At 40.9% G+C, this 19,340-nt stretch overlaps 1 protein-coding gene across 3 annotated transcripts in view; it reads right to left on the bottom strand.

Annotated features, from left to right (window-relative positions):
- NAV2 (neuron navigator 2) overlaps nucleotides 1–19,340 on the bottom strand; it is a 223,542-nt gene that overhangs the window by 44,024 nt on the left and 160,178 nt on the right. For all 3 annotated transcript variants that reach the window (XM_065683421.1, XM_065683423.1, XM_065683422.1), the window contains 4 exons: nucleotides 12,068–12,206; nucleotides 6,685–6,976; nucleotides 5,074–5,776; nucleotides 93–560 (listed from right to left, as the gene is read on the bottom strand). In XM_065683421.1, coding sequence (XP_065539493.1) covers nucleotides 93–560; nucleotides 5,074–5,776; nucleotides 6,685–6,976; nucleotides 12,068–12,206 — 1,602 coding nt within the window. The remainder of the gene's footprint in view (nucleotides 1–92; nucleotides 561–5,073; nucleotides 5,777–6,684; nucleotides 6,977–12,067; nucleotides 12,207–19,340) is intronic.

Consider the following 19,340-nt stretch of genomic DNA (forward strand, 5'->3'; position numbering starts at 1 on the left):
TTTCTATCTGCAATGTTGGCTACTGCTGCCAGGTCTTCCTTCACATTTGAGATACAACCAAACATATGGAAATGAGAGAAAAACCCACTAACCTTTCAGACAATGTGGTCTTAACACTGTTGGTTCGGACAAAGGGAGTCAGAGAATCATCTTTAGAGGCTGGAATCAAGCCACTGGAGGAGTTATGGCTCAGCCCACCTCCACTGCTTAGAGAGATATCAATGGATTCACAGCTGGTATGAAGACTGCTGACAGACTGATATCCAATGCCATCCTTGCTAACAGCAGAAGAGCTACTTGCGTTGGTACCCCACGTTAAACTGTTGGAAGGAGCTGAATGTGCTGAACTGGGACTCGAAGCTAATGGAGACTGGTTCAAATCTGTGTTTTTACTATACAGGGGACTGCTGCCCCCACTGCTCAGCATACCACTGCCAGATGGCGAATCCAGATTTCCCTGCTGGTTCATAGTAGCGTGAGGATTGGAGATGACTACTGAGTTTTTCATATTTTCAGCTGTTGTGATGGGAACTTGTTTATTAGGCTTGCCACCAAAAAGTCTGTACAAAAGACAACATGAAAAAATACATAAAATGGAATATGAAATGCAAGAGTATTTTATATCTAGACCATATCTCTTCTTAGCTTCACAAAAATAAGATTAAGTAAATGATTCTAGACTGGACATATGCAACTACAAATTTATGAATCCCCCTGTTTTCATTTCACCTCCAACAAAGCCCAGAAACAGTTACGAGACCTTCAAATCTATCTTAGGTGTGTCTGCTCTGAATCATGAAATACTACTTTCACAAAGCTAAAATACAGCTTCAACAGAACTAAAATACAGCCAGATCATCTTCTGCTCCTTGAAGGAAAGAAGATACCAGAGGAACACTGCACCAATTAACTTGAAGCATGGAATATTACAGAAGTTGAAAGCTTGTCCAGGTAAATTCCATGCAAATCACCAAATTCTCTGTACAGAAGCAGCACTTGTTACGATGTAAGAGGAAAACTACCTACTGATATCAAATGTAGGTTTGTATCATTTCAGGGGCCAAGATGGCTGGAAACTATTAATTTTTGAGTGTAGAATGAGGTTTTACCTGCTTTGGCACCTGGGACTGGCTCACTAAAAGATTAGCTGAGTGCCAGAACTAGTGCAAGAAAGGGGATACAAAAGCACGGCTGGAGAAGGATGACTGCAGCATGTCCAGTTTGCATCACTGCTGCCTGTGATGCAGCTGCACTGCCAATGAAGAAAGTACTTCAGTTCCCTCATTAACAGGCAACAGGAAAGTTCTCAGCAGTGCAAAATTGTCTTGCTTAGAAGTAAACATGCTTCAGACTAGATTATCAATCATTCCAGGACTGATCCTCAAAACTATAAAGGAAGCATTATCTTTTGACTCTAGCTGCAAACATTCACCCCAAAACATTGCTTCTGTTTCTACCACTTGGCTCCAGTAACTGCCTTGGCAACCTTAGTTTTCCTCACACGTATCTATATGGATTTGCTTCTTTGTTATGGACAGTGTGGAGTATTGGGGATGAAATCTTTCAAAGGGGTATCTATCACACTGTAGTCCTCAGAAGAGAGGACTACAGCACTTCTATACAAGAGGTCCTACAGATTTACAGGTGGGTAGGCACCACGCAGAACTTTCTATGCTTTTTAGTACCCCCAGGGTGTCTGCACAACACATGCACACTAAGGCACCTTGTTCAACACTTCTCAGAAACACAAGACCCGTAACAAAGTTGGGCACCCTGCACACAAGTGCAGTAAGCCCAGTGATGCCCACAAGCACTGTACTTACTGCACAGGTGCTACCTGCAGCTCCAGAGTACCTGTGCAAGATACCTGGAACACATCTCAAGTGGATGGCTGCTGTTGCATGCTTGCCACAAAGTACCTGGACAATACTGCTGGATCAGGATAAGATGTACATCTACACCTATCTCATCATCCAGCATTGCTCTGTGCCATCATCAAAATGAGCGTGACCAGCAGGCCAAAGGAGTTGATCCTGCCCCTCTGCTCTCGTGAGACCTTCACTTGGGAGCACTGTGTGCAGTTCTGGTGTCCTCAACATAAAAAGGACATGGAGCTGTTGGAACAAGTCCAGAGGAGGGCCACGAGGATGATCAGGGGGCTGGAGCACCTCCCGTATGAAGACAGGCAGAGGAAGTTGGGGCTGTTCAGCCTGGAGAAGAGAAGGCTGCATGGAGACCTCATAGCAGCCTTCCACTATCTGAAGTGGGGCTACAGGGATGCTGGGGAGAGACTCTTCACTAGGGACTGTAGTGATAGGACAAGGGGTAACGGGTTAAAACTTAAACAGGGGAAGTTCAGGTTAGATAGAAGGAAGAAGTTCTTCCCTGTGAGGGTGGTGAGGCACTGGAATGGGCTGCCCAGGGAAGCTGTGAATGTTCCATCCCTGGCAGTGTTCAAGGCCAGGTTGGATGAAGCCTTGTGTGGGATGGTTTAGTGTGAGGTGTCCCTGCCCATGGCAGGGGGGTTGGAACTAGATGATCTTAAGGTCATTTCCAACCCTAACTATTCTGTGATTCTACAATCCTATCAGCACTTGATGTAAACAGGTATTTGTGGTTCACCTGGACATGACACCATGCCTCACTGGTTAGAAAACACTGACTTAAGACAAGTCAGTCTGAACCATAAAACCCATTCCTACAGGGATTTAGAGACATTTTGAGTCTAGGTTTTACTTAGAGTTAATCTTATTAGAGTATAAGAAAAATGTCTAACCATGGCCTTCAGTGGCAATACCAGTTTAGGGTATTCCTGCTCCTACGCCATTGGACTGAGGGCACTGTACTCTTATGAGATATAATCTTGGAGATTATAAAGACCCCAACCACCTAACCCACAACCAAAATACAGTTTTACAAGCTGCTTTTAAGCTAGGCAGCTTCACAACCTCAAACTGCTTCACAGCCCCTCTTAATACAACTGAAAGGATGCTGCACTGCAGCTCCAAGAGAAACACGTTGCTGCTGCAGCCAGTGTCTGGTTGAACCACAACCTCACAACAAAACACATTCAGATGTGGTCTGGAGAGCATTCCTTTGAGTCCAAAGAAAATCCAACTCAGCAAGACAGTCACATTAACACAGAGATTAACTCTGGCAGGATATACTCTACAAAGAAGGATATCTGTTTACTCCTGTCTATTACTGACATGAATATATCTGAGCTGGCTCTTGGGTCATGAATGTCTCCCATACACAGAAAAGCAGCGTATTACATACTGCAAATCATTAATGGCTAATTTAATAATAAAATATATCAGTATAAATGATGCTTTCACTTAAGGGACATGCCTGATACATAACACTGGAGCTAAAGGCAATACTGAGAGAACAGAGACAGGCCCCCATGGCAGAATTATAGAATTTCACTGTTTGTGACAGCATAAAAGTTACACACATTTACAGACTTACAGGTAACTCTCTATTGTTACAAAGGTATGGTTTCCAATTTACTGGATAATAATAAAAAATTCACAGGGCCAAGAGGAAATATGCAAGAAAACATTTGCAACTCATCTCAACTGACTCGGAAAATTAATATTGAAACCTGTATTCCCATTCTAGAAATCAGTAATAAGCAGACGAGGGAGGTACCATTTTGGTATGCGGCAATTTAGACAGTCTGGTGACAATCCAACAGTGAAAACTGTAAATCGAAGAAGGGAATAGTTAAACTGAGCCTCAGTGTCTTCTCTTTGAAGTTCCATGTATTTCTAATTTGGACTTCATGATCTTAAAGGTCTTTTCCAACCTAGTTCATTCTACGATTCTAATTTAGCATTTCAATTACACAGCTAGCAATGTGGCTTTCTAGTAATAAAAAAAATAATTTCCAATCAAATGTCAAGATTAATGTGCCTTGCAACACTGAAAATCTGCATGTTTCATGGGGTGTACTATAGAAATTAAATGTCTGTTGGAGTTCTTCTCTTTAAGTAGACATTAATGGAAATTAAATGTTCTAAAGGACATGGCCTATCTAATGATAACCAGATATAAAGTATCTTGAATTACCCTCACATAGGCTCTTTAAATAAAACCAGCCATCTAAAAAGAAGCAGTTTACAACTCTTCACAGCATTAGCCTAAGCTGCCATCCCAGCCATTATGCTTGCATTGGTGCTTCAGATGGAATGGGGCTTTCTCACATCACTGGAAGCAGGATGATGTAGCGTAACTGTATGGGTATTATGGGCGTCAAGACAAAATGAAATGCAAAACACTGCAACTTGAAACAGACAAGCTCACTGATGTCAAATTCCACTGAAAAATAATATTAACAGAACCTTTTACCAGTATCAAGGCTTTGAAGCACACCGCATCAATAAATTAATTCCTGACCAACTCAGAGTTAATATTAAGATAATGTGTGGGGTAGTTGTGGAAAAATAGACCACAGAGAAGATTTTTGTTTAAAAAAATATAAGAAAATTTAACCCAACTTAGGCAGTAACTTTTCTTAGGGTTCTTGTACACAGGTGAATAACCTGATGTTGAGTCCCACAAAACACTGGCCTAATGCAGACAGCTGAAAGACTGGTTTGGTAAAGGCATACGAATCTAAGTATAGCAGGTCAATTTATGCTGTTGTCATGATGGAAATCTCAAATACTCTCCTGCTGTCAAGTTATAATTTGATCCACCATTGGAGTATTTCCAGGTTTGTTACACATACATTGGTGCAAGACCTCTTCGGTCACCTTCACGTAAGAAAACTCTTATTCCTTCAGCACGGATGAAGCCTTCAGGTAAGATTTTTGAAATACACTCATAATCACAATTGCCAAATTTTCTCCTCCCCAAATGTTCAATTTTTGCTGATGTTGCGTGATGCACTGAGTATTTACAACACTGGCCAACCTGTTTATGCGAAATTCAATGGAAATACAAAGACCTTGATGCAAGACACTAAATAGTAAGTGCTCCACACAACACAGCCAGGCCTGGCTTGGAGAGTCCTGCTCATTCAGCTTGGACTAACATCATTGCACGATCAACAGATTCAGTGCCTACCTGCGCAAAGTGGGAGAGGCCACATCAGGGTACTTGGCTCCTTGCTGGTGAGTACTTTGAGCTCCACTAGAAGCAGTCTGTGATGCAGGATTCACTTTAACAGAATTACATGAGGCCACGCTTTCGTTGTCAGACGAAATCCCTTTCTCTTTATCAGTTTGATTGACTAATCCTGGCAGAGAGTTTCCAAGGATTACCTTGGCAGGCTCTCTCATTTTTGGGACAGGCAACCCGGCTGACTTGCTGCTTATGTTGGAATCTATGCTACTTGTGCTAGATCTATTCCCAGCTCCACTTCTACTGCTGGATTTACTGGGCCGAGGTAAACTACGATACTGAAGATTAGTTCGGGCACTAAGCGCTAAGTAGCCATCATCCTGGTTCTGGGAGCCATCCACACTAGTCTTCCGACCAGGGGTCCTACCCATGAGTCCAGATGACTTTGGGATTTTTCCCAGGGTAGCTGATCTACTGGTGATCGTTGCCCCACTGGCAGTGATTATAGTCATGCCTAAGGCTGACCCGCTCTGTTTCTTAAATCCAAATGTATTAGCATTAGCAGCAGTTGTTCTACTGTTACTTGTGGGCAGCTTTTTGGATTCATCACCACTGCTGCGTCCTGCATCTGATGGGGAACGCTTAACATGTCCAGCTTTAGGAGATAGTCTACCCTTTTCTGATACCTTGGCGTCATCAGTTTTCCCTACAAAAATAGAAAAAGAATTCTAATATTTAATGACTTGAAAAACATCAAGCAAATGATGAAACTCAAAGCAGCATGAAAAGCAAAAGCGTGCTAGCCACCAAAGTGCAGTTAGAAGTCATGATCTAGTCTGCACTGAACTTAGATGCCACTCTAGTGAGTTATACATGCAGACTCGCCAGAGACAGTATGTGGTGTGTTTGCCCCCAAGAATACAAAAAGCAGAACAGCGTTATGTCATAGTGACAGATAAGAAAAAATGTTTCCCTCTGTAGCTACCATAGAGCAATCCTCTTTAATCATTAGAAAGAAGCAGTGTTAGGCCATTAGTGTAATTTTCCTACAAGGCATTGTTCAAGGAATTATCTAACTTCAACCTTTTCATACACAATTGTGTACATGTCCAAACGAGGAGAGGTATTAACTTATATTACTTGATTATGCAAATTCAATCAATTTCCATTCACACATCTGCAAAAGCTAAAATCACTGTACTTTTCTAAGAAAAGCCAGAACTAAATAGTGTTTAGTATAAATTAACATGCTGGTTTAGTAAAGGGAAAAACAAAATCTCCTTAACCACACATACTGCATGTTCTTACAGTTAACCTTGACTTCAAAAGCTGAAATTATACTACCTATTCTGCATATAGCAGTACTGTGCCCAATAAATAGCTCAGCTTAAGACTAGAGTTGTCATGAAAACAACTTCCACGGTGTATTAATCCAAAATATACATTTTCAAATGAACAGAAATATGGACATAAAAGATGCTGCAGAGGTTAAAACAATAACTAAAAATAAAGATAGCACTACCTGAAGTTCAGGTTCTGCCTCTGGAAAGTATTTAAACTGTTTTCATACTGAACATACTTTTTGGCTTGTTTCTATCTTACACCTTTTCTCACCTGTTCCAGGTGTCTTTAATGTGCCTGAGGTGGTTGAAGGTTTAGTCCTTGGTGTGGTAATGCCAACTTGAGCTGACATGCCCCGTCGCCAGGAGCCCGTCTGTGAAATAACAGTGTTCTTCCTACCAGAAGTACTTTTATCAGATTCATCTGACACATCAGAGGGATTCCGCCTCCATTTAGATCCTGGCTCCATTTTTATGCCGCTATCAGATCCTCCGTCTGATTTCTTGACTTCATCACTGGACCATAAGGAATTCCGCTCAACCTGGGAATGCTTTTCTGCATCAGTCTAGGACAGATAAGGAATTGCAAATACAACCTTCAGAGCAAGCCCTTCTTTTAAGAAGCTTCATAAATGAGAACCATCAAATGATTCATCAACTCAGTAGTCATTTCTAAGTACCAACAAACATAACATACCTTTGATACAGAAGTCACACAAAGAAATTATGTATCTTTTTAATATGCTAGGGAAAAAATACAAAAACCCGTAACAGCCATGCCCCTTAGAATAAAGACAAAAGAAAAAAAAAAAAAGGGAAAAAATCCACTTGATTTATAAAGGACGTATTCAGCTCTATGACATTTATAATCCTCCATCTCAAATTTCTGACTAACTCTTCTACTGCAATGCCAAAAAACCCTTTCAAACCTGTGCAGCCAGCTCCCCTTTGTTCTTGCTGTCTTCCTATCTCTTGTCTAGCAATTTGATCTCCAGGGTATGAGGAGGCATCTTTTTAAACAGATTTGAAGATATGGAATGCTGTTCATTCTAATTTAATGTAGTAGAAGGACACCCACAAGCTGAAGAAAAACGAAACCCCAACAACTTTCTAGCAACATTCAAGGGTGACTTAAATATGTATGTTACCATAGTTTTTAATTCATGTTCAACTCTTAAACACTGTTTACCCTATTTCGCACAGAATGCATTACCAATCCTTTATGGAGAATTTTGCAAAGCTCAAAGTCAAATACAGAATTTTTCCATTGGCAAGCCTTTGCCTAGTTCTCAGAAATGGTTAAATCTATTAGCCTATATAATTATTTCTAATGTATTCCCCATACATTATAATTTTCTATTGCTAACAATTATTTCTGCAGAATTCTACTTCTCCTGTCAGATGATGCTGATTAATATGGGCGAATTTTGTTGTACCTCAACTATTTTGCAGTTGGGCACAAACAATAAATATCCACACATCTGACCATAATCCACACAACCATCCCGGCCCTCAAAAGACAGCTGAAGTGTTCTCCAAACATCGCAGTACCATGAAAGACTGACAATTCAACACTTGATCACGAAGCTCCCAAGTAAGAGGCAATAAATTCTGGAAAGATGCTGGAGTGCCATCTCTTCCCTACAGCCTTAGCAGAAGATGAACGTACAGTAGTCAAATGGTAGCATCACTTATATGGAAATTATTTTAAATACCCCAAAGCATTACAAAGCTCACCACCTTTTACTCCTTTTGGATAATCAGAAAAACACAGGAAAGGATGTGAGATCATCTACCATGCTTTCAAAAAAATTAACTGTTTTATTCTTTAAGTTCCTAAAGTTTAAGAGTTTCAAGCTTATGACTCTTCCTACCAGATAGCACCATTAACAAGAAAGAACCTAGGCGAATTGTGGCTTAATTTCCTCTGCTTTTTACTGTAATTATCTTTTTTCTTAAAGCCTGAAAAACTAGTTAAGCAATCAGAATGTGAAAGCTGACACCACACATCATAATGGTCTTTCTTTATTCACGTGAAATAGTGAGGGCCTGGGTTATTAGTCTGCATATTGAATCATTACACTAACGACCATTTGCTGAATTATGGATTTAGATACTATTTTCTTGTGTTTTCCTCATGCTAAGCAAATGTTGTTCCCCTGCCCCTCCATTCAGAGACAGCAACACAGAATAGCTTGATTAAACACTGCTTCTCTGAGAAACCTGTGCCAGCGCCTCACCACCCTCACAAGGAAGAACTTCTGCTTAAGATCTCATCTCAATCTCCCCTCTGTCAGGTTAAAGTCATTCCCCTTTGTCATTAAATTCCTTTTCACAAAGTCCCTCTCCAGATTTCTTGTAGGCCCAAGAGAGGATAAGCAAGAAGAAACAAATAACCGACCAACAAAACCACCTCATCATCATCCCTCACATACTCTCATTAGTATATTGCTTCAAGTACCTTCTCTGGAATTGTGTATTTACACTGTTCGCTTCCAAGAGCAAGAAATACACCTACTTTGTAATTACAGAGCAATTCTAGCTTTGGTTGAATGAAATATTCCCATACCTTCTATTTACCCACCTCTGCACCTGTAAGAATAGTACAGTCTCAACAGAGAGAGCAGTATTACAAGAAGTCCTCTATTTTTGCCCGCTTCCACTTCATTCCACTACTACACCCACAGCCAAAGTTTTCTGTAGCCTTTGAAACACTGCACACCTACCCTTGAAGCCCTCTGGCCAGAGATGTTTCTGTTTCATGGTAAACACTGAACAGCACAGAAACATGACTAATCAAAACCAAAACACAGCTAAACCTGGCTTGGGGATTGCAGCTGAAACTCCGCCTCCTGAAAGGGCAAAAGTGGGTATATTATTTGCTGGAGGTTATGGCAAGACACAGCAAGCATGAACTGGGAGCAAAGCCTGCATCCGACTCAGCTGGGAGCAGTGGTAACCACTAGGATTTCTCAGCTTCCCCCCACAGTTCTGTAAATCCAATTATGAAGCTGTGAACAGACCCAAACCATCTTTGCTCCAACAGAACTGACAAGCTATCTTATCTAACAGCTTAAAGATGCTCCTACTTTCAATTTGAAGGAATTGTTTCCATCTTCGGATCTTTTTAACATTAATAAGCTCGTTCATGTTCCTCACTCGTATCTTATTTCAGTGAGGTAAGGCATTTTCAAATGCCCACGTCTTAGTTTCTTGTTAAAATGTATGTATGATGTGACTTTAAAGACATATTATATGCAGTGCCATGTAAAAGGTAACTTATCTACGTACACTGTAAGAGAAAAATGTTAGGGCCCCAAATGTCATATATCTGCATTAAGTGCTTTGGTACTTGACGTAATCAGAGCAAGACAAGGGAACATGGTAAGGCAAATCCTGGTTCTTATCACTAGTTTGTTCAGAACCAACTAGTGAACATCTTTACAGCACTGCTACGAAAAAAGGCTACAACTATGAATGTCTACAAACACAGAATTAATATCATATGAACATCTTGCTTCTCAAAGATGGGGAAACTACAGCTTCTCGAGTAAGCTACTCAGCAGCTCTGAAAATCAGTTCCTTAGCAGAGACTTTTTCCCTACTACAACCATGTAGTCTTCCTCTGCAGAGATGATTCTGCATAAGTTTCTGATTTTATCAGCAGACACTGACATGTCAGGGCTCTCTCCCTTTGATGGTGCTGTGTTATTTGTCCAGACTCCCAGTTGAACACACATTAACTTCAAGCTCCCTCTTTAATTTTCTGAAATCATCTGAAAAAGATGTGCTAGAATCACAGCAGCTTAAAAGTGCCTACTATTTAGGAGAACCAAAGCAGTCGACAGCCTGAGCAGAAAAGTCCACACCCCTCTGGAGATGTCTGTCTATCCTTTGTGGCTCACCACCCAGGGGAACGTAAACCTGGGCAAGGGCCATTATACAGTATCCAGGTAAGACACAAAAGGCACACATACAGCATTCACTGTGTCACGAGATCTATTTTGGGCAGCATAAAATCAATCCTGTAAGCTATGAATGGTTCCATCACTCCAAGCTATTTTCATTCCCCTGGTTTACAAGATTAGGATATTCTGTTTAAATGAAAACAAAGTATTTTATGGACAATAATTTGCAGACAATATTAATACCTAGAATAAATAATGTCAGCAACAAAAACTGAAGCAGGTCACAGACACACATGAAAAACCTGCAAACAACTTGTATGCTTTAGCTCCCAGCTTCCTCTTCTAATGACTATGCTCTACTGTCTGTATAAGCTTCAGGTGCTTTTCTTCTTGTGCATGCTCGCTTAGGTGCTGTAATATATGTGGAGGAGGAAGAGGAGTTCGTCAACACAGATTTTGATCTCTCAGAGGTGTTTCCAAGAATCCGATCCAGAGGAAGATAAAAGTCAAATGAGTTTCTATTTTTTTCCTTAGGTTAATGTTAAGTTGTATTTCCCTTTTTTGTCCATTTTTCCCCAATAGTATTATGATGTTAAGATGGTAACAATTGTCAAAAAATACTTCTAGTTGTCTATGCTACTCTCTGTGTTACATACTGAAAACGCACGTGATAGATCTTAACTCCTCTCAACTTGTATGGGACTTGTAGCAGCAGTTTTGAGTGTACATGCAATTGCTGATACACAACCAGAGGCTAACTGGAAACATTTAATGTAGGCTCAAACATGCACCTTGTGGCAAGGGAACAAAGACTAATATGTGCTTGCACCACAGTCCTGGAGGCAGAGCAACACTCCACAGCAACCACACGTCTACATTAAAACTGAAATCAGATTTAAGGTCCAGTCATGAAAAAGAGAGGAAAGAAACAGAGGAGAAGGTCATACCTACACCCCTCTTCTCTACCTGCTGCAATGCCAAGTCACTGCATCCCGGTTGCTTTGACACACAAAACCTTGATCAGGTGGGTTTACAAAGAACAAAGCTGGACAACACAGACCTATATTTTTCCAAACAAAATTACATACAATTGGGAGAAAAAAAAGCTGCTTCTATTACTGGAAATCTCTGCATTCTGCAATCTTATTGATGAATGAAAAGTCATTGGATACCTTCACTTGTTTTACCCTCGTTGGATGCCTGGTGTCTGAGCACAAAATGTACATGTGTGCTGCTCATGGATGTAAAGTTTATCCTCCTATGAAATGCTGCCAAAACTAGAAAGCCTTCAATACCATGCAGCCCTGGAAGTTTAAAGTGATCTATTTTGTTTGCCTGGCACTCCTTCATTTCCAAGGGAAGTGTAAGTAATTTCTAAGTGGTCATGTTTCATGTTGACTTAATTGAACCCTTTTCTTTCAGAGAAAATACAATACTTTTTCCAAAGCTAAAGACAAATAATATAATCCCATCTACTGATGCCTATTTTCTGTACAGCACTGCTGATGGGAAGGCAGAAGATATCTGCTGCCACACCACAGCAGCAGAGATGCCATGGATTCCATGCACAGAGGAAATACTCCTAAATGCCATGTATAAGGTGGTTATTATTTTTTAACATTGCCTTTGCAGTGCTGCTGTCTATACTGAAGGCTGTGTGTTCAAGTCCATCCAACTTAAAACAGTTACACCTATTCCACAGAGAAAATAGCAAGTATCAATGTTACCTGTGTAAATCAGACATCTTACCTGTGCATCTAAGTTTTTGCGGGAGGAGGCAGGCGTGTTGGCATAGGAGCTGATAGAGGAGCTAGTGTTAATGTCATCAGTGCTGAGGTTATCTATGGTGTCACTGATCCCACTGCTGACAGAGCTGCTGTCATCCCAGCTGGAGAAAAACACAACAAAGGTGAAAAAAATAGGGTTAAAAGACAGAAGCATCATCCAAAAGGAGAAGTAGTATTTCTACAAACCTTATCCCACTTGCAGTTACCAATTGAAAACAATCTCACATTTTCCTAACTTACCTTCTTTGCACTTCCGACTCTAAATCCACACAGCTCATTAACTATAGAGTTGCCACAAAGCCTACTGTATACCATCTATTCAGCCAAGAGCACCAATGATACAACTCTTCTTGACTCAACTGGAAGTCTGCATGAGTAAACAGATTTTCAAGTGACCCTCAAAATTTATGCCTGCAGTGCTAGAGTAGGGCAAGATGGTGCTAACAAGTCACCTCCAGGTAGGCATAACACTGATTTGCTAAGCCCTAACACAGAGATGGAACTTAAATGCAAGGAAAAACTTCATCCTGAAGCAATCTTTTGTTAAAACTGAACTGGGCAACAACCTCGATCTACCATCACAGCATCACTGGTCTCAGAAGACTTCAGTAATTGAAAGCTTAGTTGTTCAGATGCTACTTAACCCTCCTGCGCTATACAACACATCCTTTTCAAGGAGATCTATTAACTGCTTACTATTACTATTCAAGGAGATCTATTAACTTACCAGCGTGTGATAGTGTCAACATTTTTCAGTTAAGTGAGAAACACGTAACTGAAATTTAGGACATAGAGAATACCAACATAAAACATCTATGCCGAACACTCGCTATATGAGTGTTAGAACAGACAGAACAAAAAGTCAAGCCAGATGTTCCACTCCTAAAATGCCCTTAAAAATAAACTGCTGAAGGAAAAGATTTATAAACTGGCTTAAAAGCACTCCATCTCAGAGAACAATAAAGCTGGGATTGGCAAGTAGCTCTGTGAAGACATTTCAGTCCACTGATGGATAACTACTACTGGGAACTCATAAACACATATTTCATAGATCATTTGTGAAAGCTAGAGAGGTAAGCTGACAGTTCTCTAGCTATTTATCACCACAGACTCAGATTTTGGAAGCTCCACACTGTATTCCCCTTTACATTTCTGTCTGCTTTCCAAACTTGTAACCAAGACATTGAAGTGAGATTTTTGACCTTAGAGCGAAAGCTATTCACAAGGTGATACATGCATTTTAATACATGCATTTAAAATTTAACTGCACGTTGTCTAATTGAATTCTGTACAGAAAGGCTATCTATCCGGTTTCTCGAATTTTACTCATAGCTTCACCACTGATTTACTATATAGCCTTACTATAACCTTTGGTAACTCTGAAAACTTCGGTCTCACTACAAATGAGCACCCTGTATGGGTTTTAACGATGCTCTCATGCTTTTTAACTGCTTTTTGCTTACTTGGGTGTATTTTGTTCACCCACATCTACGTGAGGCCTTTCAGGGACCTGAGCACAGCTTAACCAGCAGCACAGTTGGCTGAACTGCCTGCAGAAAGGGTTATTGCTTGAAGTTGCTCTTTGCTACTGCTTTGTTCCCGGTTACGGTTCACATCAATCTGCCAGCACAGTTATTTGCGCCAGTTCTCCCATATCACTGCAGACAAGGCCAGCTGGGAAGCTCAGATCAACAGCTTCAGCAAGCCAGATTGATTTTGCCTTCAGGAAATCTGGGAGTGCTCAGCCAGGCTGCTCTGCTGGCAGAGGACAGGGATGGGGATGGACAGGGACTGACACTGAGACACCAGCCTTGAGGCAAAAACCAGCCAGCCAGATTTGACAGACCAGGTCAGTTTTATTTGCTATTTTCCAAAATCTTCCACAGCACAGAATCACAGACTGGAACGGGTGCAAAGAGACCTTAAAGCTCATTCAGTTACCCTGCCATGGCCAGGGACACCTTCCACTAGCCCAGGCTGCTCCAAGCCTCGTCCAACCTGGACTTGAACACTGTCAGGGATGGGGCATAACTGAATAAAAGATGTGCTGACCATACCAAAAAATCCATGGAATCTAAAGAGAAAATCCTATTTCCCTCTCTCCCCCCAGTGCCTAGTGTGGAAAAACTGAAAACTTGGAAAAGAACTGAAAGACTTCTTTGAAGCACCTTTTTTTTTTTTTTTCCTTAAGAGTAGGCAATTACATCTTATAATACAAAATTTTAAAGTTCTATTACTTATACATTTTAGATTTTAAAACCAGGCCCAATAACTGATATTTACGGCTATTTCAAACATAAAGCCATTGCAATTCTTAAATTTTGTAAATGCGTCAATAGTTATGAAAAAATTATTAAAATAACTGCATAAAAGAATAGCTTATGTAACTATAGCTACAAAAGAAGAGCTTGTGTAGCAACTAAGTATCTTTTCTACTTCTGTACCTGTAATAAAACCCTAATAATAACAGTATCAGCAATGACAATGTTTTCCATGTTTAACAGTTTAATTTCCTTCTATGGAGATACTGCAATGGGGGGAAAAAAAAAATCAATCAAAAAACCAACAGAAAATAGACCCCCACAAAACCCCCAAAACAACACCCCCCTCAGCCAAACCCAAACAATAATGATAATCTGTGTGACTCATAGTTCTATCCTGAATGCACAGAAACATTCACCAACCTATCAGATGTCCCTGCTCATCGGCATCTAAAGAATGCAGCTGATGTTAATCGTAAGTAGTTTTACTGGCATCAACCATCCCTGCTGACTTCAACTGGGCAATCTAAGGCATTATGGAAATACCTAAGGGCCCTTTGGAACTGTGACATGTGCCCAAGGACAAAGGTAAAAACATGCACCTGAATACACTGATGGTTGCAGTTTTCCTTTAAGTGTATCCTCAGCTTCAAGTCTTCCATGTTCGGATGGAAACCATGAACAACTCAAGCTTTCTGTTTTCAAGTTAACTAATCTGTTGCTAAATTAAAACAGATTAGCTATTCTGAAGTCCAAAGATAGATATCTAGCATTTTGGCTGCCAGAAGCCAAGCAACACAGCTCTTGTAGGGATGATGGTGACAACAAGCGATGCACACAGCTGTTGTGACAAGGTAAGATGCAAGGTCACATACGCAGTTATTGATGCTGTCCTTTGGACTAAAACTAGAGATGGTTTTAATGCAAGTGTGATGCATGTAGAATTCAGTGAACTCTGTAAATCAGACACCAACGCAATCAACCTTATGAGCTCACAAAAATACACTGCTAAAAAGTAATGCAATTAAAGCACATGTAACTGCTACCAAGGATCCATTTTACACTAAAAGCTCTTCACACACAATAGTGTAAGACATGCCACTGCAGGTCTGTATCTGCATGTGGGGAAACACTGCAGCTTCACAAAAGGACAGAATCTGTGAACACACTGAGGTCTCTCAATTTCATGTTGTTCGTGAAATAACACCAAGTCTTCCATATAAATTAATTCACTTTTACCTTGATCCAGTGCCTTGATGGTTAAAGTCAAAAGCAATGAAGCAGAATGGGGAATCTAACAGCCCTAATTAAGGTGTTCTTGGCTCCCAGCACCAAGATAACATCTTTGTAATTTAGCTGGTGCAATTAATAATTTCTGATGTCAGCAGAAGTCTACTCAACTATAACCTGAAGCTGAAATGTTTGGCCTTTCCTTTCTCTATTTGATCAATCACCTGAAACTTTACTTTGATTACTGAAAATTACAAAAAAAAAAAAAAAAAAAAAACCCAAACCCTTAAAAAGTGTATTACACATGAAAATACACAACCACCCACTTAAAAACTATCACGCCATCACTTCAGAACTCCCACAAAGCTGCCTCCTGCTCTCTATGAAACTAAGCACCCTCCTCTCCCTCCCCATCTCAGCCTGATCACCCTTATGTGACTACCAACAGTGCTACTACAGATCACCTGTACACAGCACCAGGTCAGCTACTCAAAGCTGCTCTTTGAAAGAAGGTTTGCAAAGCAGTTGGGCTCAGGCTCGTATTTGTCCACAGTCTATCAGCACTTTTCCATTTTGCATAATCATCATCCATGGAATTGGCTGCTCTTTGTCAGCTAGGACAGGAAACCATTCTGTGATCCTCAGGACAGTCCCCCTCTGCATGAAAACTTCCCCCTTCACATCCACCAAAGCAAAGGAGTCATTAAAACCCAACTAAATAAAGCTATTGTTAAAGGCTGAAAATGCACTCTTCTCTACAGATGGGTGTGGATTTTAACTTTGCTGGATCTACACTCAAACCCAGAATTACAATGAACTGCTGAAAAATACATTTGTCCAAGACAGGGCCTTGGGGCTTTACAATATTTCAAGTGGAAACATGGTAATTATCCCCTTCTACCTAAAAATTTAACTATTTATGAGTTGATGGGAGAACAACAACAAAAAGTCAAGGTGTAAAATGATGAAAACTTCACAGCATCTTCAAAGAAATAAAAGGAAAAATAAAAAAGCCAGATAAATGTAGATGTGCTATAACTAAGCACTGCGGTTTGTACCATTTTCTTCTGGGATTTCCGACAACACTGACATCACTTTATGAGAAATCCAAAATCTATACACAGCTCATTGCATAGTTTTCCTTTCAAATTGTTCTTAACGGTGACAAATAACCCTTTGTGTAAGAAAGGATGGAAATGTACTTTGAGAAAAACAAATTCAATTAACGTATTTTACACTGTTATTTATCACCCATCTTCCCCTCATCTTCAGTTACTCTCTTCCTATTACAGCTCATTCTAAAATAAACAACTTTTGTTTCTAACCCAAGGTGAAGCCCAGAGACAGGACGGTTACCTTGAAACACTCTGTAAAGCCAGACCATGAAAAGTGAAAAGTAAACCAGGCAAAATGAATATAAACCATTTCCAGCTGTTTTTTTCTGAAGAAGAACCTAATCCTCTTAATGACATTTTCTGGTGCAGAGTGCTTTAAGTGTACTGTGAGCTATTCAGGCCATTTCCATGATCAGTGACTATATGGTTTACCACCACCAAGCTGAAATGCAGGCCACTGTCAAGCTCTGTTTAGAATTCAGCCAAGATGTGGTTTCAACATTTACACTTAAAATACCTATTTGTAAAAAAGAACTCACAGAAGAAAAGTATCAGTGAGTGCCGAATAGGGCTGGGTAAGAAAAGACTGGTAGAAGCCGGAAAACTGCATGCTCCTTTTATCTCTTTATATCAGTGCTAATAACCTTACAAAAACAACTGTATTTTGTCCCCTAAAATCTGACCAGGAATTTGATGAAACCATTGTCAAAATTGAAACCAATACAGCTGAGAACACACACACATTGGAGTTGCTAAACCTGGCTTATGTCAGGGAGTTTACTATCAGAAACACTCTAAAGCTTCATGAAAGCAATCTGACTTTCTACTAAAGCTCATCACCTCCAGCTCGAAAGCAAAAAAACAATGGCACCTTCTTCCCCTGCATACATTTTGCTCAGAGACCCTTCAGCCCATCACTGCCTGGAGCCAGTAAATGCAGCAGCCAGCACAACTGTATTCAGTTGCAAAATACTTGACTGGTGGAACTTGTTTTTTTGGCCATTGTTCACAACAGCAGTTCCCCTGGCATTGCAGAGCCTCAGGGGAAGGTGAGGAACCACAGCAAGGCACCGCCTTTGACCCAAGTCCTGAACGAACACAAACTCCCAGCTAAGTCTGAAAAATTCAGTGTAAAATGTTCCAACCAGCTACCAACCCATTCTCCTGGACTCACAACCTATAAACCTCCTTCAGTGTTCCATCTGGAGACACTGTGTTTATAAAGCAGTTTATAGACCAGACCTACACCTGGGGCACAGGGCACCCCTGCAGACAGCAGCAGACTCAACAGCCATGGGATTAATGCACATCCCTGATTGCCCATGGGATTGATCCTCCTCCATGATTGATTCGGTGCTATTCGACTGACTCCCAATGACCTGCATCAGTGAAAAGCTGGAGAGAAAATCCGCCTTATCATATCACAATAAGATCAGTGTTAAATCTTAGTTGTTACTATGCAAAAAGAACTGTGCTTTGTTATGCCTTTGTTTCCAAGACAGCAAAAAGCGCCAAGGAAAGTCTTCTAATGAAGGTCAGAAATCCTTGTTTGTACAGAAATTCTTTGTTATGTACAAAGCCTCTGAAGCTCTCCAGAAAATACATCCCTGTAAAGCGTACAGCCTGCATGGGACAGCAATGGACTGAGCAAATCCACAGACTTGTCAAACCAAAGCTGCTGGGGATCCTTAGAGTGAAGAAACAGCAAGGAGCTCCCTAGGAAAGATCTAGGTGTGGATCACCACTGCAGTATGCCTCCTCCTCCTCTTACCTCTCAGCCAGGCCCCAGCCCAAACACCTCTCTCCTCCAGGCAATAGAGAGTGAACATAGAAACCTGGGCGGTCCGGTGTTGGGTTTTCTCCTGCCCTTCTTACCAGTTGATACTTTCTTCTCCCTCAAAAGCAGATACCTTCAGGATCACATCACATCTTCACAGAAAGGCACTATTAAAGTTATAACTTCAAGAAGGTGCAGCACTTGTAAGCAACACAGACACGGCTTATCATGCCCAGCTTCTTCCTGTATGCTCTCCAGCACTGGAGTGAGTTGGTGTGAGAGCTCAGCAGCTCATCACCACTTAATGGTACCTGGCAGCCTGAGGCTCCAAAACACAATAGAAGCAGGCTTAGAACACCAAGAATAATAAGAATAGATTAGCTAAATTCTTACAGGACTGATGTAAGTAAAACGTGGAGGGAAAGGAATGAAGGGCACTAACAGAATGAAACTATGCAAGACCCATTTAAATTCCCTGCTGCTCAGTGTGCTTTTAAAGACTCTTGGGGCTGGACCCATTTGCCCCCGGCCAGGGCCACTTGCCCAACTGCTCTCCCAGCACAAATGGCCAACTGGGACCACTGGGCAGCCTCACCCAGTGAAAGGTGGCTATAAGACCTAGTCCCAGAGCCAAAACCTCTAGCAGCTGGCAGGTAGAATATGGCTCCTTTGCTTCCCAGTCTTGTTTTAATCCCTCCTGACACTCTAATCACACACTGGTGACACATCAGTGACACCAATGCAAATCTGTTAAAGTCTGCAGGCTGTAATCCCAGCAGAAAACGCAGAGATACACACACACACATACAGACATATATATGCATGAAGACCTGAAGCAATTCCCAGTCACTG

The sequence above is a fragment of the Lathamus discolor genome, chromosome 6, assembly GCF_037157495.1.
Source record: "Lathamus discolor isolate bLatDis1 chromosome 6, bLatDis1.hap1, whole genome shotgun sequence".
NCBI lineage: Eukaryota > Metazoa > Chordata > Aves > Psittaciformes > Psittacidae > Lathamus > Lathamus discolor.